This window comes from Lissotriton helveticus, chromosome 5_1, assembly GCF_964261635.1.
Source record: "Lissotriton helveticus chromosome 5_1, aLisHel1.1, whole genome shotgun sequence".
Lineage (NCBI taxonomy): Eukaryota > Metazoa > Chordata > Amphibia > Caudata > Salamandridae > Lissotriton > Lissotriton helveticus.
The window spans coordinates 933,147,741-933,172,208 of NC_136065.1; the positions used below are offsets into that span (position 1 = coordinate 933,147,741).

The following is a 24,468-nucleotide window of genomic DNA, read 5'->3' on the forward strand; positions in this document are numbered from 1 at the left end:
TCCCCCAAGTACGATGCCCGCGCCAGGTGCCACCCACCTGCGCCCCACGAGCGATGGGCCCCAGCCCTCGGGTCCTTGTCCGCCATTTCCAGGGCCCCACCTCTCATCCACCACGCTGCTATGAGGCTCGTACCTGACGCCCTTGCCTCCCCAGCCGGTGGTCTCCATCCCCCTGCGGAGAGCTTACCCTCTCTCCCCTCAGTGCTGGCGTAGGGAGTGCGCAAGGCGGACTCCACTCCATTTTTGCAGTCTATCAGTGTTCAAATGTCTCTTTTCCGCCACAAGGGAGACTAGGGCCCTCAGGTCCGTCGCCCTTCCCCCCTGCCGCCAAGTTCAGCACAAATGACCAAATGCCTTGAATCCAAGCATCCATACCAATGTCCGACAGATGCACCCCGTCCTGGTGAAACATTTCAGATCCCGAGATCATCCTGTGCGGGAGATGTAGCAAGCGGCCCTTTCCTGAGCACATCTTTGCCAATTCTCCGTTGAGACGCCTCACAGACACGTTCACCGGGTACGGCCGGATCCCATTGCCCCACCATCGTCGTGGGATCATGCATGACCATGCTATCCTGGCCTGGGGGAAGGTTCGCCCCAGCCAAGCAATTTCCGTAAGTAGTGCCTCTTTGACTGCGAGGCGGCCCCTGTCGACCATGTCGTTGCCGCCCAAGTGTAAGATGACCAATGCGGGAGACTGCCTCTCGCGCCCCTTGATGTCTTCCACCAACCGTCGCAGGTGCCGAATCCGCATTCCTCCCACACCATGCCACAAAAAACTCCGTCCCTGCCAGCCCGGGTGGCTTCCGCACTCGCCGTTGCCGCAGTCGCACCGCTGCCCGTCGAACGAACGAGTGTCCCAATACCCACACCACCTTCCCTGGCATACTAGTAATCGGAGAGGAAATAGAAAAGTCAGGCATGGGCATGGCAATACACGACGTCATAACAATTCGGGCCTTACATATCTTTTAAAGCAGTCGGACGACCAACGGCCCACCTTCTTCACCGCCTTGGAAGAAAACCCTGCCCCTGCCGCCAATGTGGCGGCGCCTATCCTGAATGAATGGGATGAATAGCCCGAATCCCCAAGGCCCAGGTCACCCAGAGCCTCCCGTAGTACAGCCTTGAATTGGTATTGCGAGACACACTCACCCCCCTCATGAATGAACAAGGCCTGACTCTTCTCCCCAGGGCGGATGGCCAGGTATGCCCGCATACAGGCTACCGGGCACACAGGCGCATCAGGCGCAGAGCCCAACTGGATCCAGGCACCTTTACCCAGCTGGTCGGTCTTAGACTTTCTGAGGCATACCTCCATGGTCCCTGCTGTAAGATTGAGGTCCCCAAACTGCAGCCCCCCATTATGATCAACGCGAGAGGACCCCACTATCTCCCCCAGACGAAATGCCCCATAAAAGGCTAACGAGAAGACTGCAGAGAATAACGTGCTCTCAAAGGCCGAAGTGCACCGTCTAGGGAGGGCGTCTAGCATCCTCCTCAGAGTCCCCACGTCCAGGGGCCTCCTACTGTCCCGCTTAGGGCCTTCCCTCCTGGCCCACCCAGTCAGAGCTCTCTTGACTACATAAGACATCCCTGGATCATACAGGCCCGCTAATCTAGCAAAGAAACCCACAGAAGTGACGTGCGTCCTGGCATAAGAGAGCGACTTGCCCTGGTCATAGATGTGCTGCAGAAAGTGAAACATAGCTTGATCAGAATGCCAACATGAGAAACCCGCCTCTTGCACTAATGTCCTGTAATACAAAAAACACTGCTGATACGTTTTCCGAGTGCGGTCACTCAATGAGGCACCTACCAGCCCCGCTAAAGCGGGGCTCCAATCCTCCACAGTGATGGTGGGAACACCGTCCTCTGATCCTCCGCTGCCGGATGGAACCTCCGAAACTCCTGCAGCTTGGAACGAGACAAAGCATCAGCAGCATGATTGTCGACCCCTGGAATGTGTGCTGCCTTAAACGTTAAATTCAACCTCAAACATGCCAACACCAACCGTTTCAACAATCTCAGCACATTCTTACACGTGGCCCCCTGCCGGTTAATGGCTTCAACCACAGACATGTTGTCTGACCAGAATATCACTGATCTGTTCCTGAAGTGCTCTGCCCAAACAGACACCACCACCAGTATGGGGAACAACTCCAAAAAGGCTACATTTCTTGTCAAACCTGTTTTGTGCCACTCTTCCGGCCACTCCGCCCCGCACCACTTAGGCCCGAGGATAGCCCCAAAGCCAACGCTGCCTGCCGCATCCGTAAATAATCCTAACTCAGAGTTGGACACCGGGGCGGACGGCCAGACAACCGTGCCATTGAAATTCGCTAAGAAATCTCGCCACACTCTCAAATCACCCTTTACTTCGGCCCGTAGGCGCACTCTGTGGTGCTTCTGTGTTAGGCCCACCATCGCCCTGGCAATAGATCTAGAAAAGGGGCGTCCCATGGGGATGATCCTGAGGGCGAAGTTTAGCTGTCCCACCACAACCTGAAGCTGGTGTAAAGTCACCTTCGTACAAGCCAAGACCGCGTCAATGGCGTGGGAAAAAGACTTCACTTTGTCTTGTGGTAACCTGCATTCCCCCGCCACCGTGTCAATTTCAATCCCCAGAAATGTCGTGCATGTATCAGGACCCACTGTCTTGCCTGGGGCCAGCGGAATATTAAATTCCCTGAATAAGGCCACCAATTGGTCCAACGCCTGATTACAAGCCGTGGAGGCGGCCGGCCCCATAACCATGAAGTCATCTAAATAATGCACAACCTCCCTGCAGCCTGTCTTATGAGAGAACAACCATTGTAGCATGCAACTAAAGGTCTCAAAATACCTACAGGAGACAGCACACCCCATGGGCATACACTTATCATAGTAAAACTGCTGGTTCAGTTGGAATCCCAACAGGTGATAATCCTCCGGGTGAACAGGCAACAGGCGGAAAGCGGATTCTATGTCCGTCTTGGCCATGATGGCGCCAGGCCCTAGTGACCTCACTTTATTCAAAGCTACGTCAAAGGACGAGTAAGATACTGAACACAAAGTTGGGTCGATAGCATCGTTCACAGACTCTCCCTTGGGGGCAGATAAGTTATGGATCATCCTGAATTGCCCCGGTTCCTTCTTCGGTACTACCCCTAGGGGTGAGCAGACAAAGCCTGGGAGCGGGGGGGCCCCGAACGGGCCAGCTACACGCCCCGCACTAAGCTCCTTCTGCACCTTCAACTCAACCACCGCAGGCATCGCCCTCGCCGATAAAAGATTATTGCAAAACCTAACCGGGGGGACCCCAAGAGCTGGAATGCGAAACCCCTCTGAGAACCCTGAGTACAAGATTTTGGCTGCTGACCGGTCTGGATACTGATTCAGCCAAAAAACCAGTTTCCCAATGTCCACCGGGGTGGGCAGCTTATGGCTGGGAGGGCTTAACCTCTCTGCCCCCCCCTCCCCGTTCCTTGGATTTTTTAATGCACTTGAATTCGGGATGCGAGGGGTGCCCGCAAAAGGAGCATGCGTGCCTGAACTTGCACTTGTCCGGCGGCCAGGTGCACACCTTCCTGTTAAATTGCCAACATGTCCCCCGCTTATCCCCAGGTCCCCCCTGGGATGTCCGAAAGGGCTGTCTATTGTTTTGCGACCCACATGCTTTGGCATTCACACTTTCCAACCACACATTGACCTCCACCTGGTCCCAACCCATGTCTGGGTCCTGCACCTTCTCCCATCTGAAATCCCTATCATAATCCAGCCAGGCTGTCCCTCCATGCGTCGTGTGCGCTTTCAAAATCCTGTGCATATAGTACACCAATGGCCCCGCCAACTCTGGCTTCTTCTCAATAACTACTGTGATGAACACCTGGAAACCAAATAGCCAGTTCGTGATAGATTCTTCCACCCTCGGTCTCCTATCCTTGGAGGAGTTATCCTTGCCCTCCTTGTCCTTACTCTCCACCTCCATTCTCTTGGGCCTAATCAAAGCAAATATATCTACGAATTCCCCCTTCCAAATTTTTTCCTTCATATCGGGAGATACGTGTGTAGCCAGGCGGCCTGGTTTAGACAAGACATAACCCTGGCCACCCCCCACCATCGCTCCCGCCCCGGGCTCCGGGCCCTTCATCTCAGGCTTACCTCCTGGAGTACTGGGGGCACAAGCGGGGGCCGCCACCGCCGATGGGGCCACCGGGGCATTCAGAGCCTGCGTCCTGGCTAACAGCGCCAATTACTCCTTGATCTCGCCTAGTGGGCCCTCATCCTTATTCCCCGGGACCCAAGGCGTGACTGCCGGGACCAAGGTCGGTGCCACGGCTACCGGAGGAAGAGGGGGTGCTGCGCCCGGAGCTCGAGTGAGCGCCTTCAGGGCATTTAAGATTTCCCCCAAAGCGCCCCCAGTCCCAGCGCCCTCGAGTTGGGGCTGGGCGGGTGGGCTTACTACCACTGGTGGGGACACTGCGACCTTCTCAGGAAGCACCGGGGGAGATCCCAGCGCCGCTATGGCCCCCAAGATTTCCTTCAAGATGTCACCCGTAGGCACAGGGGCCGGGGGTATCGCCGGAGCACCTGGTGCCGCTGGGGGAATAACAGGCGCTTGAGGCGCGGGTAGAGGGGCCCCTGGCGCTAGTGGTGTAGGCGAAGGAATTACAGGCGCTTGTGGCGCAGGAACAGGAATTACTGGAGCTAGAGGCGCCGCCAGTGGGATTACTGGCGCCTGGGGCACAGGAAGAGGCGCTACGGGTGAAGGAATTACAGGCGCTTGTGGCGCAGAAACAGGAATTACAGGCGCTTGTGGCGCAGAAGCCGGAATTACTGGAGCTAGAGGCGCCGCCCACGGGAGTACTGGCGCCTGGGGCGCAGGAAGAGGAGCTACGGGTGCAGGCGGCGCCAATGGGGGGGCACTCGGCGAAGGAACCCTCGGAGGGGGGGGCAGCCCCGCTCCCCCACCGCTCCCTTTCTTCTTCTGCCCACGTGAGCCCCTAGGATTCTGTGCCCTCGGTTTCTTGGGCAGGGGAGGGAACGCCGCTTTGGGCGGAACACCACGCCTGCGTGGGCGCTCCGCAATGCTCGGGGTCTCTCCCTCCGGATCGGAATGGGGCCCCTCAGACTCTACTTCACTGCACTCGTCGTCCCCGTTAAACTTCTGGAGGAGCAAGGCCAGTAACTGCGCAATCTCCGGGTCTTTGCCCTTGCGCTTATGGCTCTGCCCCCTGGGTGCCATGGTACCTTCTTTGCACCGCTACCTACTACTCTGAGTCCCGCTACCCTTCTCCCTCGCCCCCACACCCACCCTGCCGCCAGGCGACGGCGCCGGAGCTCTGCTGCCCTTTCCTAAGGCCGCTGCAGGCGAACGCGGGCCCGCACCACGCTCTCCGCTCCCAACACCTCACCGGGCTGCAGCAGGAGGAGGCGTCAAACAAGCCCCGGACCCGCGCCCGCCCCCAGCCTCAGCTAACCCCGGCACCTCACCTGGCGACCCGGTCGGCGCTCTCTCCTCCGCTGCACGTCGAGGTTCGTCGGCACTCCGTCAATGTCCTCGGGGGTCAGACTATGGGGCGGGGAAGCTACTGGGCAACCTAAGTTTAACTTAAAGTTTAAAGATTAAAACTAGCTGACTAACGGACAGGGAGTGGCGATCAGGTCCGGCGCAGGCGGGGAAAGAGGCCGAGTTGACCGTGACCCAGACCTAAATAGGTCATGGCCTCTGCCCCACGCCCCCACCGGACGTGCGTCACGCGCCCCCTGACCCGGAAGTACTTCCCAGGATGGCTGCCCATAGGGCAGCCTCCTGGGCCTATGAACCAATGGCGGCGCGGTGTGGGCCGGGGGGCCGGGCCCTAAAGGCGGGCTCGTCTAGCCTCGCCCTTGGTATTTACGAGACTATACTGTAAGCCCCGTTCCTAACACGTTAGTTCCCCAAAAAGCAGAGCTAAATAAGTTTTAAAAATACCTTCAGACTTCGACGAGCGAGCAGTTTGTGAGAGCGCACCTCCATCACACAGGGGGCTTCATTCAGTATCTCGCATCCCACTCTGAAAGGGGGAGCACCATTTTGCTTTACGTCACTCCCCTCACCCTCACTATGCCTTGTGTCTTGGTGACACCCAGAAGACGGCACAACGTGACAACGGGACCAAGAGCCAGTTGCGGGAGCTCATTTGCGGAGGGTTGATGGGAGAAAACATAGGGGCCCGTGGTCAAAGCTACCAGGGACAGTGGCTCTGAAGCAGCTTCCGCGCATGCACAGAGCACTAAGGTGGACAGCGTGGAGCAGTCGACAGGTGCTTCGTCTTATGGAACCTCCCATTGGCTTGAGCAGCCGCAGCCGCGCATGTGTAGTTCACGTCGTGCCCTGACAAAGCTTTACTTTCAGACACCTCCACCCCCCGCTTGCCAAGAGTACGGACCCCCCCTAAAAAAAACACTTTCCCCCAAACTGTGAAGGACTGACGTTCCGTCAACGAATAATCAAACCTTTCAACATATGGACTAGATGTATGACATAACTGTTTTATATCCATTTTACTTTTTATTCGTTATGTACTTCTTAACGATGTGATTTTGTTTATGGTTTTAATTGACTAATAAACTAAACTTAACTTCCACTTTCAACATATGGAGGTATTTCCGTTCCTCTCTTTGATTACTAGAAGAAGCACATACATATAATTGCTGAGCTCTCAAGTTTTGAGAACTCCTTGGAGTACTTCCTGTTTGCCTTAGTGCTAACACATACTTTATGCTGTTGTCCAGATTAAATGCTGTCTATATATTTCCCCCAGGTAGTGAAGATGCAGTGGTGCATCCAAACGATCTTCTCCCATTAACTGGGGTTCTGTATCAGGTCTAACTCCTGCAAATAACAAAAGAACATTTTTATTTTTTATTTTTTTGCCCTCCCTGGTATAGGCGGGGGTCTACCACTAAGGGAGTAAGCACAGGTAACAGGGCAAGTAAATAACATCTTTACCTAATACATTTCCACCTACATATCACCGTGACAAAAACCAAAAATGAAATAGCCAAAGCAACAATTTACCTACTTGTTACATATGCTTAAGTGCATACATATATCCCACAGCCCATGACAGTGACTGTGTGCTTATGAATCAGGGTCAGTTTCCATCAAAAAGCAGTTGTATTTTTGGCTTCTTATAAGTTTGGCACCAGGACAAGGCTGGCGATTTTGCTGCGCTGGCATTTTCCTGGTGGGCTGTAGGCTAGAAGGCCAGTTTCACAGCAAAACAGGCTGCTATCACCTAACCATTATGCCACTGCCCATTTTTTTGCTACGTTGGTTTGTATCACGCACTAATCGCCCGAGAGGGTATCCAGGCGCTTGGGCAAGGTGTGTGATCCCAAGGTGCTTACATGACGAGCCAGGTCCTCCGCTTCTTCCGGAACTCAAGAAGTGAGGAGGAGGCTCTGATGTGTTGAGGGAGGTCGTTCCATATCTTGGGTGCGATAAAGGAGAATGAACGACCTCCAGTTTTGCTTTTGCAGAAGCAGGGCTTGTATGCGAGTGAAGGTGAGGCAGAGTGTAGGTGTCTGGTGGGTTGGTGAAAGTATATGCAGGTGTTCCGGTGTTCTGGTCCTGTGTTGTGTAGGGCCAGGAATGTGTGCGTGAGAAGTGTGAATTGAATGCATTTGGGAAAGGAGAGCCAGTGGATTTTCCTGAGGTGCAGTGCAATGTTGGTGTGGCATGAGAAACAAGTCTTGCATTGCATTCTGGATGGTCTGGAGTCTGTGTATAGTTGTTTGGAGATTCTGGTGTAGAGTTTTGCCATAGACCAGCCAGCTTGTGATGAATGCTTGCATGATGGTCTTTCTAGTGTTCTGAGATAACCATTTGAAGATCTTTCGCAGCATGCTTAGGATGTGGAAGCAGGAGGTGCACACTGCGTTGACTTGAGCTGTCATGTTGAGCTTGTCATCTAGTTTTAGCTCTCCTCACTAACCTGTGCTACCGGTCCTCCAAGTGCTGGGAAACCCCCAGGGGTAGCTACGCGCTACAAAAGAATTCACTAATAATAGGATGATCCCTAGATTTCTTGCGTGGTCTGTGGGTGTGGGTCCTAGGTCCGAAGACACCAGGCGGAGCCCAATGGGGCGGTCTTGTTGCCGAAGACCAGTACTTCCTTCTTGGCATTGTTGAGTTTCAGGTAGTTGATTGGCATCCAGTATGCCATTATGGTCATACAGATATGAAGTTGGGTCTGGTGGTGTTTGTCTTGTTTGTCAGGGAGAAGATATGTTGGGTGTCATTGGCATAGGAAATGACAGAGATGTCTTGTGATCGGATGATATTGGCAAGCGGAATCATGTATACGTTGAAAAGAATGGGACTGAGGGTCGATCCCTTTGGGACACTGCATATCAATTCCTTGGTTTCTGATGTCAAGGGTGGCAGCCTGACCATTTTGGGTTTGAGGAACAGATCTATTTGAGAGCAGATCCTTGTTTGCCACTCTTGTGGAGTCTGCTGATGAGGGTGTTGTGGGAGACAGTGTTGAAGGCCACAGAAAGAGCGAGCAGGATGAGGGCTGCTATTTCCCCTCATTCCAGGATGTTTTAAATCTTGTTGGTGGCTGCGATGAGTGTTGTTTCAGTGTTGTGGTTCTTTCTGAATCCAGAATGTGTGCTGTCTAGAGGACGGTGACGTTCGAGGTGGGTTGTGAGTTGCTTGTTGATGACCTTCTCAATCAATTTGGCTGAAGAGAGGAGCAGGGAGATGGGTCAGAAGTTGCTCAGTTGATGCAGGTCTGCTGTGGGCTTTTGGAGGAGGGTGTTGATTTCTGCAAGTTTCCTTCCGTCCGGGAAAGTGGCGGATGTGATGGAGATGTTGATGATGTGGGTCAGGGTAGTGCTGATTGGTGATGTTCCCAGGCTGTAGATGTGTTGGGGACATGAGTCAATTGAACGTCTGAGTGGATGGTCCCCATGATTGCACAAGTGACCTCTTGCAGTGTGGGGCAGGTTTAAACGTGTTTGCCAAGGCTGTTTTTTGGTTGTCTAGTCAAGTCCTCCTTGGCACCTTTTGAAGTTTCTCGAAGACATCTGGCACTCACTTGGTTCGGCTGGCTACGCTTTGGCATGTCATATTTTGTACAGATTCTATCATGGGAGGAACAATATGTTTGTTAGTTAGGCTTCCGAGTGAATTTTCACTCACCACAACAACAAAGTCTTTCTGGTGGAATTACACTAAACTTGGCAAGGAAATAGAACTTTACTCAAAATAGGGACTTTCGTGGCTTCTTGTACATACGTCCTGTAGTTTTTCCAGATATCTTTGTTAGAAAAGGTGTTGGGTTCACTTAAAAGGGAGTGTAACTTGATTTTCTTTGGTGTGTTTGCAGATCCAGATCCTTGGGTCCTCGGAGTATAAACACATTCTACTGAACTACAGAGCATTTTTCCATTTATCCATTGTGGATTTGATAAATCCTTAGAGGAGCTGAAGAACTACACAGTCTGGTTGGCTAGCAGCAACTGCAGTTTTTGTTGTTGCAGTGGTTGATTGGATGCCAGTCACCAAGGCCTCTTTTCTAAAAAAAAAAACTATGACAGGGTATAGGAGTGGACAGAGAAATCCCCTAATCTCAGGGAGGATGTAGGGGGTCCCAGAGAGGCATAACCATAAAAATAAAAAGTGCTTTTTTTCTCACAGTATTCGCTGATCTAGACTTACAGGTGGATCTGCATATTTTTTTTAAAATCAACATTTTTTATGACTTCTTATTGTTGCAGATTTGCAAATCTTGCAAAAATGCATGGCAACGTTCTGAGACGTACTGTGGCCATGCCCGGAGGTTAGAGCCCAATACACATGGCCTACAGCCAGCCTCTGGCTCCTGACCCTGGACAACGGCCATGTGCAGCAGGTTTAGGTGAAAATGGTGCAGATGCAGGGCCCGGTGCAGACTACACTCAGCATGTGGCTGAAAAACTGGCACAGTGTAAGATGGTCACAGGGCCTGGCCGCTGGCCGGACCTACTGTCCAACCCACAAGCTGGGCGCAGGCGGGTTGATGACAGGGTGGGTGCCAAGACCAGGCCTGGCTGTCACACATGCTGCACAAGAGCTGGCATTCTCCATAGTGTGGTAGACCACATGGGAGGCTGAGAGCTGGGCCGGGATACAGGCCAGACCATGTGTGACTGTCCCCAGCTCTATGCATGGCCAAAAAAGATGGGAGTTGGATGTATTATGTAATTGAAAAAGAAACAGAATCCACTGAAATACCAGGACAGTTAAAATACCATTAAATTTGGGAAACCACACCTAAAAAAAACACTGAAATTGGCATTTGATGGTTAGCAGACCAAACTATAACTCGCCCCGATGAACTGCTTATGACTTCATACATTCTTCACTTACGTCTACTGCAATAAAAAGTATAATGAAAAAAAGACTAAACTACTTTCTAAGACCACAGACTTGCAAAAAAATAATTGCACACCACCATTAAAGGCCCAGGCAGCATCATACAACAATGACAGACAAGTTGGACTTCGGCCACAACCTTACCTAAAATGCACAATAGGGAAAGCTTGCCTGACCCAAATCTTGACAGTTAGGATGCTAGCATTACACGTCAAAGACTTTAATCCTAACTGGCCGCTGCTTTCTAAAATAGTTAAGTGTAGACTTTGCGGCTACAAATCAGAAACCTTTTTACATCTACTTTGCAGCTGCCCGATGCTGCTGGACTCCCACCGATCCTTATTAAAGCCACTCTTTTTAATTCATGGTATAAGAACCTGCATTCATGCAATGAGCTGGATTTTTAGCACCATGGTTTCCCTCGAATTGGCAAGAATTTGCAAATTTTTCAAAGCAGTGCATGGCTTCCTTAAAAACTCACAACAAAGCACTGAGATGATCATGAATCGTTAACTCTTAGCTTTTGGATCACGGACATTAAGCATTGTAGAGTTTGACCACTTTGTAATTGAGTTTTTTTAACATTAGTTGAAACACCTAATCCATTTTATGGTGGATTTTAACTCATTTGTATTCATTTTTTCTACAAAAGATAAAGGAAAGGGAAGAAGGAAAAGAGAAAGCCTGCACACCCAGAGTTTTATTTTTTTGGCGTAATATGCCAGCTATGCTATAGAGTCTTGCAAGGAACCATTATTCTATTTTGCCTTTGTATACTATGATTTTTTTTTTATTTTATTGTCAGGGTTTTAAGAAATCTATACAATCATTTTTTTTTACACTGTTTTACACTGACTTTACACATGGTGTCATGGCTGACAGTACATCACAAATGACAACGTGGACTGCATCGGTTGGGACATCGATGGTGGCTCTCCAGAACACCAGAGGGTACTCATTTCTGACAGAAATAAGCAACACTTTTAAAGGAATGTAAAATTGTAAACAGCTAATAATAGGAACTCTCTGGTGTGTCTTTTGTTGTTAAGAGAGGGGATCTGGAGGATGCTTACCAAACCCTGTGTAACTATGTAATATAAAAATAAAGCATGATGCCGGTAGTGTAGCACAGGTGTGATAGGCACTAATGGAGGCAAAGAAAGTAGGCCTTCTTGCTCCCCTTTTGAGTAGTAAACCATAGTTCGGTCCAGTGGGCCTCTAAGTGCCACTGCGCCTACTTCATTAATGACAACGTTTCTGACATAGGATATGCAGGAAACCACACGTTCGACAGAATTCGGATTTATTCCAGAAACTGAACACTGGCATTAAATATCATTGTTTGGAATGATAAAAAAATATGTACACAATACATACATTCAGGAGAAATGAAATCACTACACTTCCAAAGCATAATGATTTCATGCCCACTCTGTGAAACGGTCGAAGTGGGTCTACGCTGAGAAACCACTGTTGGCACAGTTCTTTCCTTAGGGTTTTCCAGCCGGGGAGAAGGGCGTACACGTGTTCACAGTACCGTGCAGCATTCACCACCAGCCAGCAAGGCACAGACCGAGTTTAACTCTGGGGAAAACAAAAGTATTTCCACGCTGGGGCTGGCAGATTCCACATTGTGTGTAAAAAGAGTCCACTAATTCCAGTATACAGAATAATGTTGTCACGCCAGGCATCGAAAAGTGATCAAGGCACAAGGAGTGCCCCCCCCGCATCCTGGTGCATGGAGTCATGTTTGCAGGAGGGCACAGGAGGTACAGCCAGGCCTGGCTTCGGTTACTGTTCCTGGCAATGTGTTGACAAATGTCCAAACAAATCACGAGTTGATACAGTCAAACTAGAAAATCAGTCTTTGTACAAAAATACCACTGCCATCGTTTTTACGATAAATACAAAAATCCTCTGTACAAAATATAGGCATTTGAATGTACAAGAAAAAGCAGTTGTCCAGGCTGCGTTGGGCCCTGGTGGCAACTTCCCACGAGGGTCCAGCTAAAGTGCAGGCTGAGAGGGGTGTGTCCTGTTCCCATGGCTAGTGGGCCGCCTTGTAGTAGCCCTTGTCCCCCTCAATGTCCAGCTCCTGGTCCGAATCATCGGAAATGTCCGAGTCCAGCTCCTCTGGGGAGCCCGGGGAGGGCGAGCGGCGGACGCCGCCCAGGGCGATGTCTTTCGTTTTCATGTCGGGGGGCAGGCACCGCTCCTGCCTCTGCTCGCAGGGACTGTCCGCAATGTCACACTCGTCTTTCTTACTTCCCTGGGGGTTTTCCTACAGGCAACAGAAAAAATCTGATTTAATGACAAGAACAGTAAAACCAATCGTGAGCATCTGTAAATAATGAAACAAGGTGGACATGGGCCGAGAGGGACAGTGGGACACGACTTCTGGCGTATGCTTAGCAATTACAAGGCCTTGTCGACAGGGTGCTGTGGTACAGCGCCCCGAGTACATCAGACCATGAATAAAGCTCTGCAATAGCAATACATGTCACGCGCAAGAAGGAGTTCGAAGTCTCATAATAATTTACACTGAGGAATACATTAAAACTTGGTGTCCATCCCGACACAACTGAATTAGTAGGGTGTCCTTCTGTATGGGGAAACTGCAAGGGCCGTAGAAATGCTGCTCCAATGATTCCCCGTGCCCTACAGAGCAGAGTGGTCAAGTCTGATGGTGCACTTGCAATAGGTTTTGCGTCCACAGTAGAGAGGTGAGTCCACCCCCTCCCACCTCCCCCCACCCCCGTTCGCTGAGTAGCCAGGGTGCTTCAGTTCAGTATCTTCTCAAATATTGGGGTTTGTAAACCGCCCCCTTGGAGTTGGAAATGTCATTACTATTTCCGACAGTGCTCCGAAACAGGCATAAGGGATGCGGTCTCAGGCGGCCTCTCATGTTAGGCGATGCCACCATCATTAGTAACATACAAAACGTCGGCACACTCCCAGCGCCGCGGTTCGCACTGGAGTGACCCGTGTGCATTTATGCACACTATACCCACCAAGGGAACTGTGCTACAATTAGATGACTGCATGTATGTATGTATGTGTGTATATGTATATGTATATAAATGTACATACATACATATATAAATATATATATACACATATGTGTGTGTATAGATAGATAGATATCAGCGCAATTGAATATGCAAAGCGCCCAGTGGTTTTTGAATGGATTACAGGCGCCTCATGTTGTCACCGTTTGGAATGAATAGTTTTCTGCATCGCTTTATGCCGCAGTATCCCCGCCTCTACACACCGTTAAGTCATCGGGGTTGCTATTAAATAACACCCACCCCCCGGCTGGAAATCGTGTCAGAAGAGCAATGCCATCAAGTGCAATTAGCCCCGGCGCTTGTGGGGAGATACCGCCGATTGTCTCGCAGGCAGAAACGAGATTAGTGCCCGGCCTGTTTACCTGGCAGCATCAGCAGCGGCCCTGCCCCGTCGGCCTAATTGGCCAATTAAATGAATCAATAATATTTCACCGAAGCCGGGCCTGGTAATGCGCCGACAATGCCCTTATCTGGGCGCTGAGTGGATGGGGACATGTGCTTTGCTGAACAATCAGGGTGCGTGTAATCGGCGCGGTGTGGACGCAGCTTTTAGCATCAGTGCCGCCCGAGCGCCCCCGGAACCGCCGCTGTCTGTGTATCTTTATCATCGAGGTGGAGAGGTTAAACAGCCTTCAAATGACTTGTGCACACTCCCTCCCTCCCTCCCTCGCTCGCCGCGACGCGCGCCCCTTACCTGCTTCAGCCGCCTCCACTTGGCCCTGCGGTTCTGGAACCAGGTCTTCACCTGCACAGAGAGAAGGGAACCGGGTTAACAATGTAGATGGATGGATGGATGGGTGGAAGGAAGGATGGATTCATCCATCTGTGAGTTCACTCAAACTGGATTTGTGGCTGGGTAGATGAATGGATGGATGGATGGATGGTTAGTGGGCTGGATTCATACATCCGTGTGATCATTCTCAAACTGAATGGTTGGGTGTGTGGAGCTGGAATGAAAGGTGGATGGATGGATGGATACATCTGTGGGTTCACTCTTAAGATGGATGGTGGGTGAGTGGGATGGATGGGTGGGTGGAAGGATGGATAGATGGCTGGATTTGTGAGTTCACGCTTAACCTGGATGGGTGGAGCTAGACTGGATGGATTGATGGATGGATATAATCCGTGGGTTCACTCTAAAACTAGATGGATGGATGGGTTGTGTGGGTAGGTGGATGGATAGGGGTGGGTTTGGGTGGGTGGATGTATTGGTTGCTGGGTGGGTGGATGGATGGATGAATGAAAGGGGTGGATGGATATATCTGTGGGTTCACTCTTAAGATGGATGGTGGGTGTGTGGGTAGGTGGGTGGATAGGTGGGTTTGGAAACGTGGGTGGATGGGTTGTGTGGGTAGGTGGATGGATGGGGTGGGTGGATGTATTGGTTGCTGGGTGGGTGGATTGGTGGGTGCATGGCTGGATGGAAGGATGGATAGATGAAAGGGGGTGGATGGATATATCTGTGGGTTCACTCTTAAGATGGATGGTGGGTGGGGTGGGTGAGTGGGATGGATGGGTGGGTTTGGGTAGGTGTGTGGATGGCTGGATGGATGGGTGGGTGGATGGATGGGTTTGCATGAAGTGGCTCTGGTCAATGCCCCGTAGCTCTCCAGTGAATCACAAGACCTGGCCTTGGCCTCTCACCTGTCTCTCGCTGAGCTGCAGCACCTTGGCCAGGCGCTTCCTCTCGGGAGGGGACAGGTACTTCTGCGTCTCGAACTTCTTCTCCAGCTCGATGGTCTGGTCGTTGGAGAACCTCACCTGCCCCCCTTTCCTCTTATGCAGCGGCCTCTGGATGAAGGGGCTCCACAGGAGGGGCTTACCTGCGAGAGAAACACTAACCATTAGCTGTGTGCATTGAAACCCCTCAGAATCTGCGTCATGATACAATCAACGAGGCCCGGAGGCGGGAGATGAAACCACGAGATCAGTTACAGTTAGCAGCGGGCACAGGCAGACGGTTAGAGTGCACCTGCACTGGCGGTGCAGAGTCCGGGGCAGGTACAACCCTGCACATGAGCAGCGGTGTCCCCTCACTACGCCTGCGCCAGGGCTGCAGAGATTCCCTCACCGACGTCTGCCGAGCTTACCGCCGCCTGCAGCCGTGCTAACCCTACATCCCTACATCCGTGGCAGCTCGGTCTCGGCCATCCCAGGGGGTACTTACCCCAGCCTGTAGCCCCATCCATGGCACATGGGCCCTGACCACCCCAGGCACATGGGCCCCGACCACCCCGGGGCCACTGACGCCAGCCTGTACGCTCCCCCCCCCCCCCCCCATCCATGGTACATCGGTCTCGGCCACCCCAGGGGCTCTGGCAACATTTCCGCCAATGTGTTTCCTGAGGGCTATCTGGCAGACACAGGCTTGCTTCCTCCTGCCGTTGTACACTAATACCAGGAACTCGGTGCCCCGGCACCCCTGCAGTGCCCGTCAGCCACTCTGCACACCCCGCAGCCCCGCCAAGCGCGGGAGGGAGGCTCTCAGAGTTGAACGCTCACCGCTGACAAGTAATGCGATCTTAAAGTTCGACCCCCAGCATGGCAAACTGAACCCCCCATAATTCCGAGGTCGGCATTGTCGGTCTACTTTTAACATTCATTAGATAAAGCCCTTAGCGAGTGCGGTAGGGAGTATTTTGTTGTGGTTTTTTGTGGTTAGTATTGAATGAGTGAGTGCGCTTCTGAACTTGAGCGCGCACTCACAGGTAATAAAGTGGACTTAAACGCGGGTGATTCCCGTGAGGAGTGGTTTACGGTGTGGCTGGATATGCTGCCCGGTGGTAGTGTCTGCTTTATTGTTGCACTTCAGACACAAATCCTGCCAGGGGCCGAGTCACCCATGGGCTGTCGGATACAGTGCCACACAGTTGGCTTCTGCCTGGTTTAATGCTGTTACGTATGCTGCACCGAGGTGCTCGTCTAGCAGCTAACATTGTTATTGCAACACAATTAAACGAGTTACAGACTGACAAGCTGCGGCCATTAACGCCCAATCATAATATTAATAATCGCCTCTGCTCAAGCACTGCAGGGCCTTTGAGTCACCGTGTTTTCGTGTGTTTTCTGTCTGAACAGCTTGAAAGACTGCATTGTTTTTCAGGATTTCGTTTGCGTCAGTGCCCAGCCGGGCTGCTGCAAAAACACACAGCCCCACAAAAAATAGGAAGCGGCTGGTTATTTTAGCTGCAATAAACTCCCATCCAACACAGAGGAAATGAACAATATCAGAAAAACGGATCCCGGCTATCAGAAGCCGAGTGTTTCCTGAATTTGTCTGTATTGAGGATGTCGATAAAATAATCAGCAGTGTGCACGACTCCCGGGGAAGAGGCCGGCAGGAAAACACTTAACAGCTTCTGAGAGCAGATTTACTCCTATCGAGAGCGCAAGGCTTCCGGCCCGAGCGGAAAGAGGCCGGGCCCTGTCACTGAGGCCCCTCCGGAGGCAAGGGGGCATGCGAGGCTCACAGAGGGTGCCAGGGCCGAGGGCTGTGACTATACTGAGGACTGGAGGGACCCTAGAAACAGTGCACTATTACTGTACCGAGGGCTGGAGTGACCCTAGAAACCGTGCACTATTACTGCACTGAGGGCTGGAGGGGACCCTAGAAACCGTGCACTATATGTTACTGCTCTGAGGGCTGGAGGGGACCCTAGAAACCGTGCACTATTACTGCACTGAGGGCTGGAGGGGACCCTAGAAACCGTGCACTGTTACTGCACTGAGGGCTGGAGGGGACCCTAGAAACCGTGCACTATTACTGCACTGAGGGCTGGAGGGGACCCTAGAAACCGTGCACTGTTACTGTACCGAGGGCTGGAGGGACCCTAGAAACCGTGCACTGTTACTGTACCGAGGGCTGGAGGGACCCTAGAAACCGTGCACTATTACTGCACTGAGGGCTGGAGGGGACCCTAGAAACCGTGCACTGTTACTGCACTGAGGGCTGGAGGGGACCCTAGAAACCGTGCACTATTACTGTACCGAGGGCTGGAGGGACCCTAGAAACCGTGCACTATTACTGCACTGAGGGCTGGAGGGGACCCTAGAAACCGTGCACTGTTACTGTACCGAGGGCTGGAGGGACCCTAGAAACCGTGCACTGTTACTGTACCGAGGGCTGGAGGGACCCTAGAAACCGTGCACTATTACTGCACTGAGGGCTGGAGGGGACCCTAGAAACCGTGCACTGTTACTGCACTGAGGGCTGGAGGGGACCCTAGAAACCGTGCACTATTACTGTACCGAGGGCTGGAGGGACCCTAGAAACCGTGCACTATTACTGCACTGAGGGCTGGAGGGGACCCTAGAAACCGTGCACTGTTACTGCACTGAGGGCTGGAGGGGACCCTAGAAACCGTGCACTGTTACTGTACCGAGGGCTGGAGGGACCCTAGAAACCGTGCACTATTACTGTACCGAGGGCTGTAGGGACCCTAGAAACCGTGCACTGTTACTGCACTGAGGGCTGGAGGGGACCCTAGAAACCGTGCACTGTTACTGCACTGAGGGCTGGAGGGGACCCTAGAAACCGTGCACTGTTACTGCACTGAGGGCTGGAGGGGACCCTAGAAACCGTGCACTGTTACTGTACCGAGGGCTGGAGGGACCCTAGAAACCGTGCACTATTACTGCACTGAGGGCTGGGGGGGACCCTAGAAACCGTGCACTATTACTGCACTGAGGGCTGGAGGGGACCCTAGAAACCGTGCACTATTACTGCACTGAGGGCTGGAGGGGACCCTAGAAACCGTGCACTGTTACTGCACTGAGGGCTGGAGGGGACCCTAGAAACCGTGCACTGTTACTGTACCGAGGGCTGGAGGGACCCTAGAAACCGTGCACTGTTACTGCACTGAGGGCTGGAGGGGACCCTAGAAACCGTGCACTGTTACTGCACTGAGGGCTGGAGGGGACCCTAGAAAGCGTGCACTATTACTGTACCGAGGGCTGGAGGGACCCTAGAAACCGTGCACTATTACTGTACCGAGGGCTGGAGGGACCCTAGAAACCGTGCACTGTTACTGCACTGAGGGCTGGAGGGGACCCTAGAAACCGTGCACTGTTACTGCACTGAGGGCTGGAGGGGACCCTAGAAACCGTGCACTGTTACTGCACTGAGGGCTGGAGGGGACCCTAGAAACTGTGCACTATTACTGTATCGAGGGCTGGAGGGACCCTAGAAACCGTGCACTATTACTGTACCGAGGGCTGGAGGGACCCTAGAAACCGTGCACTGTTACTGCACTGAGGGCTGGAGGGGACCCTAGAAACCGTGCACTGTTACTGCACTGAGGGCTGGAGGGGACCCTAGAAACCGTGCACTATTACTGTATCGAGGGCTGGAGGGACCCTAGAAACCGTGCACTATTACTGTACCGAGGGTTCGAGGGTGCAAAGAGACTGTGCGTTATTACTATGCTGAGGGCTGGCGGGCACCCAGGCACTGTGCACTATTACTTTGCTGAGGGCTGGAGAGCACCCAGGCACTGTGCACTATTTCTATGCTGAGGGCTGGAGAGCGCCCAGGCACTGTGCACTATTTCTATGCTGAGGGCTGGAGAGCGCCCAGTCACTGTGCACATTTACTATGCTGAGGGCAACCAAGCACTGTGCACTATTACTATGCTGAGGGCTGGAGAGCACCCAGGCACTGTGCACTATTACTATGCTGAGGGCTGGAGAGCGCCAAGTCACTGTGCACTATTACTATGCTGAGGGCACCCAGGCACTATGCACTATCTCTATGCTGAGGTCTGGAGGGCACCCAGGCACTGTGCACTATTACTATGCTGGGGGCTGGAGGGCACCCTGGCACTGTGCACTATTACTATGCTGGGGGCTGGAGTGCACCCAGGCACTGTGCATTATTACTATGCTGGGGGGCTGGAGGGCACCCAGGCACTGTGCACTATTACTATGCTGGGGGCTGGAGGGCACCCTGGCACTGTGCACTATTACTATGCTGGGGGGCTGGAGGGCACCCAGGCACTCTGTGCACTATTACTATGCTGGGGGCTGGAGGGCACCCAGGCACTGTGCACTATGCTGGGGGGCAGGAGGGCACCCAGGCACTGTGCACTCTTACCTTTGTGTATGTAAAGCGCTCTGATACCTCGGGTCTAGCTAGCGCCTAATAAAACTTTATAAATAAATAAATACTATGTTGAGGGCTGGAGGGCACCTATGCACTGTGCACTATTACTATGCTGGGGTCTCCAGAGCACAAGGAGACCGTGCGCTATTATTACACGGAGGACCGGAAAGCTCGGATAAACCGTGCACTATTACTATCCTGATGGTCGGCGGAGTGCGCCTAGAAACCATTATTACTGTACTGACGGCTATTACTACCCTGGGGGACGGAGTGCACATAGAAACCGTGCACTATTACTATGCTGAGGGCTCCGGAAGACCGTGCACTACCCAGAGAGATTGTCTCTAACACTCACAACTCAGTGACAGAATTGTTTTCACAGGAACTCATAAACCTGTTACAGTTGTATTATCTCACACACTCACAGCACGCAGAGACAGGTCTGTTTTCACTACTACACCTTGAAGATACTTTATAAAGAGACTGAATTATTTTCACCCCTGCTCACAACTTTATCATCCCTGACTCTCACTACTCAGTGGCTAATATATTTTTACAGTTACTCACAACTCACCCACGGCTTTATTATCTCTATTTCTCACAACGTAGCTTTGTTATCTCTAATTCGCACAGTTTAGTGTCAGATTTATTTCCACTATTGCTCAAAACGAAGGTATCTAGCTCTAACTGCCACGTGCAAAGATGTAGAGATATAATATCGCCACTACTTTTAAACCGGATTTAAATGTATGTTTTCCCACTAATACCTAAACGCCATTACTTGCATTCAGAGGCAAATGTATGTACCCTCTCACTATTACTTACAATGCAGAGCTGCTTATCTTGGTCTACCTCACTATTACTTAAAACTGAGAGAGGAGGGTCTTTTTCCTGCGTTGTACACCTTACGGAGACGCACGGATTGTGTCCTATCACTACAACGTGCAACTCAGTGACAGATTGATTCACTTCCACTACTGGTTACAACAGAGTGCAGTTTAAGAGTTGTCTTTCTTACAGGTAACTAAGAGGTTGCTTTATAGATTATTCTCGCTCACTGCTCGCTACTTCGGTAAATCTGGGGAGAGAGTTTTCACTTCTCTTCAAAACATAGCACCTACAAATGATTCGCTTCGGAGAGAGCACTATAGGCAACTTGTGAATAATCGAATACACGAGCAGTGCCAGTTTTGTCAGCCGCGTGCTCCCGGACTGCAAATCTTCCACCACAGGGTCAGCTTGTGGGACTGTCTCTTCTGATCACACTGAATACATAGCACACCTTAGACAAGCCGTCTCTGCAACAGCAATAAGCGCTGCGCTCTGCACCCTTCATGTCACCAACACAAGTGGTGCTGTGTGTATACCACATGCACGCACCGCCTTGACGTTTATGGAAGAGGGTGGGTGGCAGAAGGCTTCAAGATATTTACTTCATTGCAAATTGAGGCCTTTATCCAGCACTTGTTGCAGTTCAATATGCTAATAGAAAACGTACTGTAGATATAATGTGAGTCCACGGCAGTAGTTGTAATAGTGAAGTGCCACTATTTATTGATTGCTTTCTAGTATCGAATGTACTTAAACACACACACACTACAACCACGCCAGAAAGCAGAAAGACAAGAAGGTTCTTAGCGCCCGTCTCACAACTGTCCACGCTGTACAGACAACATCTGATACACGGGAGTCTAGTGTTCAATGTTTCTTAAAACAGCAAGGAATCTGGGCACTCCCTCCGCCTCTACGCACACACTTAGGAAAATAAAGGAACGGAACAATTTGTGGGGTCCTAAAAACAAATGTTTAACACACCAAGGGGCGCAACGCAGGCTCCTGTCGGGGGGGGGGGGGGGGGGGGAAGGGGCATGTAGCTAATAGTGGTGACATATGGAAGACTCAGGGGCCCCCATCGCATTCGGCAGAGCGGTCACTATTTTGCGTTAAATCACTAAACACACACGGGGGACCACGTGCTTCTTTTTTGGTAAAACAGGGTGAATGTAATTTCGAAATCTTAAAGTCCAGCTTACCAACAAACGTTTGAAGTCATTCCCAGCATCATTTTTAGGCCCACTCAATTAAATTTTTTTTGGGGGGGGGGCAAATAAGGGAGTTGTTATGTATGCAGACGAAGTGATTTGCTCTAGTTCATACAATTTTGGGTCCACGGTCAAACAAGGTACAATCAAACCACACCTGTCCCCTTTAAACACCTCTACCTTTTGGGCAGCTTGCTGTGATGGTACGGTGACTGTCAGAGGTCTGGTGCAAGAACACTTCCAATTTAAAGCACTAGTTACATTGTGACAGATGCATATTGGGGCCTTTCTGGGCGGAATGCAGACCAATTGAAAACAAACTATGACACACAGGTATTTCCGAGAGGCCTCCAGGGCTGGGCAGAGCCAGGCTCCTGCCCCAGCCCTGCGCGCAGCCGCGGGTACTCACCCAGTGGGTCGTGCCGGAGCAGGGCCTGCGTGTAGTCGCTGAGCGGCCGCGGGAAGGAGTAGAGGTGCCCGGGGAAGCCGCCCCCGCCGTAGAGGGCCGCCGGGTGCGGGCCGAAGGCCGGGTGGATGGGGGTGGGCTCGTAGATGGGGGTCCGGTAGGAGGGCGCCAGGGGGCTGCTGAAGGGGGAGCCAGCGGAGTGCAGCCCCGGGGGCCCCGCCGAGCCCCGGCCCAGGATGTCCTCGATGTAGAAGGGCGTGGGGTGCGCGGGGGGCAGCGGGGTGGGCGCGTAGAGCGGGGCCCCGAGCCCCGGGGGGCAGCCGGGGTGGTGCTGGTACTGCATGGCACCGAGGAGCGCCGGCGGAGGGGGGTCGGCGGCGGGTCTCGAGCCCCGCACAGTCCCGGTGTCAGTCAGTGGTGCGCGTGTCCAGGAGTCCCACACTGGTGTCCGCGCGCGGCATCCGTCACTGTCCGGCCGCCTCTGCCCGGCTAGACTTCTACCGCCGGTGGGCGGGGCCTCGCCGCGCTTCCTGCCCCGCCTGACGCGGATTGGCGCGGCCGCGCTAAGCACCGCCTTGTTTGGTGAGTAAACTCCCACGGCGCCAATCAACAATGCTATCAACCTGGCGGCGCGTGCTCAGGTACCGCTGACTGACAGCCCGCGTGCCTGCGCTGCCAGGGAGACGTGGGGGCATGATGCCCGCATCACATCCCAGAGGAGACATCACACAGCTCAGGGACACTATGAAAGACCCTCTCATGCCGGAGGCCACCAGTGACAGGCACTTTCTTTACAATTCAGAAGATCCCCTGGTCATAGCCCATGAACACCAGTCAGAGACATCCTTCTGGCATCTCAGGGACACTATGCGAGAACATGCCTGCTCGATCTCACGAGGAGACAGCAGCGAGCGTTACTCTTATTACGTCCCATGAGCATAATGAAAGATGCACCCCCTCCCCCGCTCACTATCAATGGCGTTGCAATACTGCCTTGTTTGTCCCCTTGTGCAGTCAGGAAAACTGGGGTCTCTGCCTGATGTATGCGCAGTAAAATAAAGGAATACTCAGGGTTCAAGGAACCCTTGGCGCATCTGTGCACCGATGACACCCTCCTACAGCACTCTTACATGTGTCTGGGTGATCAAGAGAAGACACTTGACATTATTGGTTTACTGGGACGAGGATATAGGAAAGACCTCACATGAAAGTCTAACGAGTACTCTGTATAAACCCCCAGTCTCTCTTTCGCGATCTCTCTGGGTGGATGGCCCCTCTCCGTCAGAAGGTACACGCAGGCCCCGTGTCCCCATACGCATTTTTACAGTAGCATTGATGTGACTTGTGATATTTTCCTCGGCAAAAAAAATAAACACTCTTTGGGCTCATGATGTGTATCCACGTGAGCAAGTCCTTTTGCATTTAAACGTCGCTACGCCCAGATGTATGTTATGTTTACTTTACAATGCGAATTGCTACGCTTTGCTTCTGATCAGTCAGCATTTCCGAGCTTTTGCTATTTTATTACTATTCTCTAATTTCAACATTTTAAGCGTCCGTGGGCTCGTGGCTCCTTCTTCCTCCGTCTTTTCGGTATGGCTGATTTAGTTGTATATTTAAACAGTTTACTTTAAATTATTCGTTAAATTATTATTTTCTACAGAGCACTAACCCAGCAAGCTAGCATTTTACGTTTTGCATCATTGCGTCATGTAGGTCTATCCAACACTAACGATAGGACTCCTGAGGCGGAAAGCCGGGAGCGAGAAAAACGCTGTCTTTTTTAAAAAAAAACTTTTAAAATTGTTGTGATACTATGCTCTGATCACCCCCCCACCTACCTGCACTTTGTGACCTTTTGAACAGCGCTTCACGCTGCAACGACTCTCTTCCTGGGTAGCCATTCTCGAGGGCGCGGCGCCTGATTGAAACACGCCCCCTCGGTTGGCCACGCCCCCCGCTGATCATTTAAATAGAGCGCGCCAACACTAGGCGTCGCACTAACGATAGGACTCCTGAGGCGGAAAGCCGGGAGCGAGAAAAACGCTGTCTTTTTTAAAAAAACTTTTAAAATTGTTGTGATACTATGCTCTGATCACCCCCCCACCTACCTGCACTTTGTGACCTTTTGAACAGCGCTTCACGCTGCAACGACTCTCTTCCTGGGTAGCCATTCTCGAGGGCGCGGCGCCTGATTGAAACACGCCCCCTCGGTTGGCCACGCCCCCCGCTGATCATTTAAATAGAGCGCGCCAACACTAGGCGTCGCACTAACGATAGGACTCCTGAGGCGGAAAGCCGGGAGCGAGAAAAACGCTGTCTTTTTTAAAAAAAACTTTTAAAATTGTTGTGATACTATGCTCTGATCACCCCCCCACCTACCTGCACTTTGTGACCTTTTGAACAGCGCTTCACGCTGCAACGACTCTCTTCCTGGGTAGCCATTCTCGAGGGCGCGG

General features: G+C 52.0%; 1 protein-coding gene across 1 annotated transcript; it reads right to left on the reverse strand.

Annotated features, from left to right (window-relative positions):
• Positions 1 to 11,679: 11,679 nt before the first annotated feature.
• HHEX (hematopoietically expressed homeobox) lies at positions 11,680 to 22,500 on the reverse strand. The gene is made up of 4 exons (XM_078643406.1): positions 22,013 to 22,500; positions 15,106 to 15,284; positions 14,156 to 14,206; positions 11,680 to 12,674 (listed from the first exon to the last, which is right to left on the reverse strand). The coding sequence occupies exons 1-4, from the start codon at positions 22,350 to 22,352 to the stop codon at positions 12,441 to 12,443; spliced, it is 804 nt and encodes a 267-aa protein (XP_078499532.1). The 5' UTR covers positions 22,353 to 22,500; the 3' UTR covers positions 11,680 to 12,440.
• Positions 22,501 to 24,468: the final 1,968 nt, after the last annotated feature.

Excerpts from the sequence above, each read along its gene's own strand:
- HHEX (XM_078643406.1), bottom strand. The coding sequence starts at position 22,352 with ATGCAGTACCAGCACCACCCCGGCTGCCCCCCGGGGCTCGGGGCCCCG. Across the intron at positions 14,207-15,105 it reads TGCAGCTCAGCGAGAGACAG|GTGAAGACCTGGTTCCAGAA; the intron begins GTGAGAGGCCAA and ends CTCTCTGTGCAG. Across the intron at positions 12,675-14,155 it reads AGTGGAGGCGGCTGAAGCAG|GAAAACCCCCAGGGAAGTAA; the intron begins GTAAGGGGCGCG and ends TGTTGCCTGTAG.